This window comes from Pseudonaja textilis, chromosome 2 (genome assembly GCF_049901715.1).
Source record: "Pseudonaja textilis isolate UNSWEBS1 chromosome 2, rPseTex1.2, whole genome shotgun sequence".
Taxonomy (NCBI): domain Eukaryota; kingdom Metazoa; phylum Chordata; class Lepidosauria; order Squamata; family Elapidae; genus Pseudonaja; species Pseudonaja textilis.
In genome coordinates, this window is record NC_141991.1 from 103798894 (window position 1) to 103807642 (window position 8749).

Consider the following 8749-nt stretch of genomic DNA (forward strand, 5'->3'; position numbering starts at 1 on the left):
GGTGAATACTTTGCAACTACTGGACTCACCCAGAACCTGTGTTTTCAATATTGATGGTATAAAGCCGTATCTGCACATAAAATCTGGCTTTGGTGAGTTTTGACCATTATTTCTGTGATATCAGTGAATTTATTAATACCATTACTGTGTAGTACTAAAATAACAGAGCCTCACTGCCAGTTACAAATCTCTATATCTATCTCTAGCTATTAAACTCCCTAGTAAAAGCCTTGTCCCTATGCCGGTCTTCTTTTCTGAATTCTTGGTTGCAACAGCTCAGCAAGAGTTAAGCAGGAGTCTTGTTGATATTTCAGAGTTGCTTTGAACCCCTGCAGTCAGAGGGAGGGAGCGCCTTGATTGGCCAAGTTCCTGTTGGTAGTAATAGCGGATCAGATATCAAACTTCTGTCTTTCCTAAGGACCCTTTAGGGATAGTCTGCTCCCTGCTAGACTATGACATCAGTCAGGACACCCGGTGATGTTGCTGATAGTAAACTTTGAGAAAGGAGGGGAGGGGGTGGATAGAAAGGAGGGGTCTGCTTGCTGAAGTTAACTAGCCCAACACAGTGCAAAGGCATGCAGTAGGTTTCCGTGGCGGGTTAGTGCTGGATGAGACCAAACTTCCCAAACTCTTCTGCTGCTTTCTGCAGTCACCTATACTCCAAGGAGGGCTAGATGAATTGTGATCCTTTGGTTGTGGTCAGCTTCTCTTCTTGGTGCCGGTTTATGATTTGAACCGAGGGGCTTTCTGACCCTGGGAATTTTCACAAGGCTTCACCATGACACTTCTGGGGTCTGAGCATTCTATGCTGATTCGGAGCAAATTCAGATCAGGTAGGGCTAACCCAGCAAGAATTTTTCTCCTAAAACTTTCCTTTTCAGTGAACCTCAGCTAGAGGCTGTTTCTCATTAAGCAGCATGCAAATAAAATAACCAAGGAGTTGTAAATCTGTCATGGGCTTGCTATCACAGAGGCTGTTCAGTAGATGAAGAATGCATTTTCTGTCTGTCCTTTTTATCTGATCCTTCTCTTTCTGTTCTCTCACTGCTTACAATTTGTGCCGATAATGTAGCTTCCTAAAAAAAAATCAGCTATCATTCTGAACTCTCCTAATCTAGGAGAAATTGTGTGTGTGTGTGTGTGTGTGTGTGTGTGAGAGAGAGAGAGAGAGAGAGAGAGAGAGAGAGAGAGAGAGAGAGAGAGAACTGGATCAGAAATCTATAAGGCTGGTTGCTACAATAAGAGTATCTCCTCCCATCTGTTCAAGTCAGGTGTTGTCCTGTGTATGTCGGCCTTAATGCTTTATTCCAACATCTAGGCAGCCAGCTTTCTTCCTTTAGAGTTGTGACTAATTGGACAAACATGAATTGCAGAAAGGCATTATTTTTTTAGAAGTACAAATAACAAATGGAACATGCAAAATATTTAAAATGACATCACCAGAGAAATAAAGCTAGAGCCAAGCGACTGATTGCCATTTTCTGAAGCTTTGCTACAAAAAACATGTACCAGATCTCCACAAAGGGTTGAATTCAGGGCTTCCCATTCAGGGCTTCTTCTTTGTGGACCTGCAACAGGAACAAAGGTGAGTGATGCTGAACAAGGACCAGAGACTGTCCTTTGATTGAGTAGTAGCATCTGTAAACAGCACCATGGTAATTTGGAGTGGGTGATGTACCATAGCGTACAGGAGAAAGGAAGATTCTTCTGCAGACACTTGTCTTGATATTTTGTTTTTATTGGCTGTGATGAAAACTATTACCACTTTTGAAAGCATTCTGCTCTTGCCACCCAAGGTTATCTCTTCTGTGTGACCAGTGAATGCACAGAACACTCACATTCTGCATTTGTAGGGTGCAGCTCATTCCAGAATGTCACCCACTCGATTTGGGAAAGGGAGATGGTGGCAGATGAGTTTGATCTCTTCTACATCAGAGATAACAAGGAGATCAGAAGATTCCCGATGCTAATGCACTCGGGTACTATCAGGACGTGCGAGACAGCTGGGTGGTCAGTTGCAATGTTTGCTTAGAAAATAGAAAATTGGCAGCTGCTTAAAAACTCCAGAGAACTGTGTACAAATATAAGAGGCTTTGCCTGGCTCAGTTCTCCATGATTTGGGATCAGTGCTTTGCTGTGGTTTCTCTATCAATGTGATCTTACATTTCATGAGAATAACTCATTCCTCACAATCCATTAGTAGACTGTCTTATGCTAATGGTACAGAGCCATTCACTGAAAAGGAGAAGGCTTGATCTGTAACCCAGGAATCCCAGAGCAACACTGCCATCTTCCTGAAGCAGGCAGGAGAGATGGGGATAATTCTCTGAGCCACCGCATTCCTCTAGAATGAGCCACTATTGTTTTTAAGAGTCATTTATGTGTTATTTTTAAAGGCGGGGGTGTTGGGGGTATAGAGATTACAGAACTGATGGTAGGATCACAGGACATAGTTTTCAAATGATTCCAAGCTAAAAGTAAACTTTATGACTCTTTGAGACCCATACATTTTGTCCCTTTTAGTTTTTCTAATGGAGTCAGTTTATGGGACATGGTTCCAATCCAGATTCTCTTTCCAAAAATGTAATTACCCTGTACTTGTTTTAGGATAATGGCATATGCAATGCTGGGGTGACTATGCCCATCTTATTTCCCGGAGAACTCTTTCTATGAACAGTACAGACAAGACCTATGAGTGTTTCTCCCTAAAGCTAATATTTTAGAAAACTAATATCGCTTAAACATGATGTTTCTGGGTCAGAAATACTGTAAATGCATTTAGTGTTTTGTCATTTAGTACATTGAGGGGAACAAAACGAGTCTCTGACATATCTTTTCTTTTGTATAAAGCTGAGATTCAACTGTTAGTTGAATCACAGTTCTTAAGATCTTAGCTATAGTATGAACAGTCCTTCTGGTTAATTTGGTGCTTGGAGTCAATCTCCCCAAAGTGAAGGAAAAGTGCTACCTACAGATTGTGACTTGTGACATCCAGTTCTTGCCACAGGAAATGTAGTGAAGACACAAAGTTGAATGATGGGTTATTTTACTTTTTTTTTCAGTATGTGAGCTATAGAACTAGACAATCAGAGAAATTGTTTTCCCTCATCTCGGCTTTTAAAATTTAGCAACAATTTGCATTCTTTGTGCCTGGTACTGTTTTATAGAATGATTGCATATCAGAATAAACAAAAGAAGTGACCAATAAGGCAGTTACTTGCTAAGAAAATGTTTCATTTTTTGAAACCCCAAGTTGCTTACAATCACAAACAGCCTTGTCATTATAACAGTGTAAAGCAGATCAACAAGATGGCGTCTGTCTGAATGGCCCAGTTCTAAGGTAGAAGAGGTGTGTCAAGGCTACTCTTTTTTCCCTGATATCTAATTTCTAGGCAGAGAATATATTACTCTAGGAGAATGCAGACCAAACATTGTGCTACCATCTCACTGGTACTAGACTAATGTGAAGCACATAAGGTGCACAAAATTAATTCGGAGTTCAGTGCTTCTTGGCAATCCTGTGATCTTCAGTGAAACTTACAAATCCTTAACTTATTGTAGTAGACATGTAGATGTCTATTATTATTATATTTTTTTGGGGGGGGGGAACCCACCCTAACCTATATCTGATTGATTCCAATGAACATTAAATAGTTTTCCATCCGGATAGAAGAATTGTTGAAACATATGTTCCAACTTTACAATTTATATTTGTAATTTGTATATCTCCCTTGAAAACTTAGTTTATTGGCTAGATTTAAAATGGTAATAATAAAAACATTCATAACTTATATTCATTACTTACCACATTGTGCTTATAACTAAGCATTTACAAATTCCTGTTTTCTTACCATTGACAATTCTCTATTACAGCTAATTAAGACTCCTGAGTTTCATTCATAGTGCCAACAGCTTGCTGGACTGTGCAGCGTTTTCTTAGGAGGGAAAAGTAGCAAAAAAATATTGTAACATAGTACATTTTACAAAACACACATGATGACTAATTGAAATAATTACAGAATACAGACTTAAGTGTCTCCTTTCAATTCAGGTGGCAACCTCTGATTTTTATAATTCCCTGTGAATCTATTAAATTATTTATGCATTCCTTATTTATTTAATAAATAATGGCCGATAATTGCATTCTCCTTGTATATGTGTGGATAAGTCAGAAGAAGGGACAAATGATTATTATTTGATATGTGAGAAGGTTATGTTGCCTGTGTTTGACTAATTGCACACTTGGTTTTTAGAAAAGCATTCACACAGCAAAAGAAAAAATGGCCTTTCTATTAGTCTAGTTGTTACCATTGTTTTAAAAGTAGTTATATCAAAATAAAAGTCTTGGACTTTTTCTGTCAATAATGTTTTGGCGATTGTCATTTCATCTACTTATGCGACCCCCATCTAGTGCCCTATTTGTTCATGCACTGAAGAATGCTTTGGGATAATTCTTTATGGGATAGTCTAAAGATCAGGTTCCTTGCCACTGTCTTGTATGTTTTGGTAATCTTTCAGGTGAATCTCTGTAATTATATATGTTATATGCCGGATACCTCTAGCAGAAACTTCCCCAGGACAGAATGCAGCAGTTTGAATTTGGTTGTCCATTCTAAGTGACCTTCTCTGGTTACCAGGCTGTTTCCAGACCAAATACAAGGGGCTGCTCTTTCTTTTTAAAATCCTAAATAATAGGCGGGCATGACTAAATAATAATTTTGTTCATTGATTTCAGGGGGGGCCCTCCCTGGTTTTAGAGTCAAACGCTGATTGAAATGCCATCCCATTCTCAGCTGAAATAGCTAACTCCTAATTGTAGGACTTCCTCTGGGGTAGCTCTGGGGTCTCCCGTGACAAGTTCACCTGTCTTGAAAATTGACAAGAATAAATCATATTTTGACAGCCCTGTTGAGCTTACCTTTGTTTAGCTCTTTGTTTTTTCTAGGAATGCATTCATAATAAATTTAATTTTAATTGCATTCCTACTTTGATAATATTAACATGAACATTATAAAGCCAAAAATCTCATTACAAATACATAAAGAAAGTGATAATGGTAGGTGGAGTTCTGCCAAGCTCATGCCAAGGAAAAAGCAAGCAAATTTCACTTACAGTGAGAACTATTTCAAATGCTATTGGGACAGACTATCCATTGCTCTGAGTGGGATATCAATCTGAAATGGACTCAGCATTTTTGCAGGCATGAAGATTTTTCTCTCTCCTTCCATTTCCATAAAGTGGAGAGACAACGGTGTATGCTGTTTTGTCTATTTTGCCAAAGATAAATAATAATAATAAAAACCCTGAGGTCATCCTGACAAATTTCACAGAAATTTCTTTTGGCCTGGCTGCCAGGTTCCAAGTATCAATGGAATTGTATTAAATCAAATGGGACAAACATTAAGTGGTTGGCCCAAGAACCCTCCCCCTAACTGTTTAACTTTTCCTGGAGGTGGAGGGAATCATTCTAGAGAATTGTTGCTCCCAAAAATACATGTTCAAATAGTATCGGACTGCTGCAACTGGACGATGCAACTTGGGAGACTACTTAAGAGTTCATCTCTGATCTGCTAGCTATCACTGAGGGTTCAGGTTGGTGACTGGTGTTTGACTACATGGGAAGTTATGATATTTAGGTTTGCTGGCTAAAGAATCTTAAGCACTTGTACTGAAAATGGATTGATTTGTCAATGTAGGAAAGGAATATATGCGTTCCTTTGAATATTGTATTGAATATTATACTGTATTGAATTGAGCAAGTTTTGAGTACAGAGATAACTTAGTGTGGTACACAATGCAACACTGAAACCTAGATTCATTCAGACTATTTATCCTGTCTCTGCTTTATTTGGATTGGATGCTCTCTGAATATATTTTATGCTCTCCTGTAAATGGAGACAAACTTCTAGCTATTTTCCTGTCAATAGGTATGAAGCTGGAATCTGCTTTGTATGGAAGTTCAGGTGCTACTCAGAATGAGGGACAAATGAAACAACTGTACATACTGGATTTATATTTTAACAATGAAGGTTTTGGCAACATGTTAGAAAAAAGATCTGTTTTTTTTAAAAAATCCACCTAATGTAGTAATAAAAAATTGATAAGCTCCTGATGGGAAAAATGTTCAAATTCCAAAGCAAATGTTCTTTTGATTATCCCTCAAAAGTTCCCAGAATTATGATTGTTGATTGAAATCAACCTTTTCTGCTTTATTTACACATTTAATTTCATTAATTATATTTTTCACTGGGACTATTGTCGTGCCTTCATCAGAAAACTGAGGTTTTTCCTGATTTAAACCTCAGATTTATCTTGCCTGAATTTTGTTATAGTCTGTAGTGTGATCATAATTGATCTAAAGAAAAAGGCAAACTTACAAATATCTGAAACTGTTTATTAATGAAGAAAATGAGCAGGTCTCATTGCTTGAATAGTGGTGAGAAAGATGCTTCTGCATTATGAGGAAACATTTAAACAGACATAATGGAAATATTCATAAGCCGCCCAGAGTTACCCTGGGTGACCAATAAATTGGATAAAGATATATTGAGTTTTGTCATTATTTTTAATAAATTTGAGATATTACGTATTTTATCCAACTTTACCACCAAGTCTACATATGAATGACCACTTGATCAGTTTAGAAAACACCTGAAGAATTATAATAATGACATTTTAATGATATAGTCATTCAGTAAATCTCTAATCTGGTAAAAGGTTCATTAGTTTTTTCACTAATGAATATATATTGGGGCAAGGGGGGTATAATAATACCATATCAAAATTGTTCTTGACAGGCAGGGTTTTTTCTCTCTGCAAAGGTAGTTTCAGTTTTTCTATCACTAGTGTAACCCCAACCCTCTTATCTCACAAAGAAGGGAAATTCAAGAATTCTGGAACTCTCTCAACAAACAGAATGGGGAAAAAAAGAGGAATATGCAGAATAAATTTGCAGCATTGAATTAGTTCATAATATAGAAAAAGTACCTTGGAAGGCACCAGAAAGTTCTTCAGCTTGGTACAATTTCAGGTATTACCCTCAGAATATCACACTCTGAAAATGCACAAAGGAGCGTTGCTTTCTAAGTTTAAGTCTTATTGCTAATTTCTGAAACTGAGTTCCATTTCCTTGACATATAGTATTGGAAGATCTCAGATGGGTGAAATTCATCGAGTAAACAAGATTAATCTGTGCCTTTTTAATGAACTGTGAATAATTAAATACCTGTTCTGCAGTTTTGTTTGCACTGGAATAAATGTCACCTATGAATGAATTTCCAAACAGTGCTACTGTTAGTCATAATGGGAATCCTATGTTAATTAATGTGCTGTTGGGAATATGGAATAATTTTCTGAGACTTGGAATTGAAAATGTGTGTGTATGTGTGTGTGTGTTGTATGAGTTAGACTATGCCTTCCTGGCTGCTCTGCTGCCCTTAAAGGCAGGGAGGAGACTCCAAGGTACAACTGCCAGTCTAGCCAATTTTTGAATGCGCTCAAAAGAGGGAGTGCCATCTTCTATCTTACTGGGACAGAAGGATGTCTTGGGCTATGTAGGCTTTTTGGCAAATTGCCTGTATCTGTGTATTTGTAGAGTTATGTTAACTTCCATGGAGAGCTTATGTGTTATAAATATAGGATAGATTGATGGCATATCTTTTTCATTGTTCTAGCTAAATAGTTTTTCATATTTCATGTTTCATCTACTGGTTCTGTAACTAACCAATGATGATGGCAAATTAGCTCAGTCTTTGTTCAAACCATCATTATAGAGATAAAGTATCTCTAAAATTAAATGAAATGATCGTACAGTTTCTCAGCAAATTCATTCATTAGTGGAATCGTAAAGAATAGAAATAAGTCAAATTTTTTTGCAGTGATTCACCGTGAATTTTATCTCACATTCACAGATTTTTTTTAAAAAAATATTCATAATACCAACTGTATTATTCTGATATACACAAGACAAAGTGGCTTCAATTTGGACTTGTGTATGAACATTTTGGTGTTGATTTTCATAACCTATGAGTATTTAGACATTCAATTAGCTCATAATTAGTTGAAACATCATTGTCCTTGTTTATGCTGTAATAATTGAAAGGTAAAGAATAAAGAAATCTTTCAAACAAGATCCAATTTTTATCACAAGGACATCATAATGAATAAATAAATAAATACTAGCATATTAATTAGGAAATAATTAATATTCTGCCTTGAAAATTAGTAATTGTATATGGCTATATAGCAACTCTTTTTATGAAAAAAGAGAACAAAATGTTTGAGACATTCTGAATCTCTGTGGTTGTAATTTTCTGGACTCCTATGGGGAAGAAAATTCCTCTGAAACTTCTCGGAATGACTCCCTTTCTCTCCCATACATATGTGCTGAAGATGCAGATCAAGCATTCACACCATTTAAATTAAAGAATGCAGATAAATTATAGGGCTGCAGAAACTCGTCTAATTTTTTTTTCCAGGATTGGAGCTTTTGAGCTTTGCTGTAAATGGGGAGTATTTTTGGCGTATGTGCGGTTAAGTTTTCGTGGTGTCAAAGCTTTGCATCTGATTCCTAAGACCATATGAAACAGGCCACGCTTTCTGAATGCCCAGGTCTTTGGCGGCTGCCTCCCCCAACTCTCTATCTCTTTCCTCCCATGTTCTTCTGCTGAAATGACATCTCTGAAGTGGGCAAGTTCCTTGTCTAGTCCTGATTAAAGCAGCATGCAAACAGATGTTTTAATCCCTCTGC

General features: G+C 37.2%; 1 protein-coding gene across 2 annotated transcripts in view; it reads left to right on the top strand.

The window, feature by feature from the left end:
- Positions 1-445: 445 nt before the first annotated feature.
- MYOCD (myocardin) overlaps positions 446-8749 on the top strand; it is a 49076-nt gene continuing 40772 nt past the window's right edge. For both annotated transcript variants that reach the window (XM_087922958.1, XM_026702120.2), the window contains exon 1: positions 446-833. In XM_087922958.1, the coding sequence (XP_087779084.1) occupies positions 779-833 (55 nt within the window). In that variant the 5' untranslated portion in view covers positions 446-778. The remainder of the gene's footprint in view (positions 834-8749) is intronic.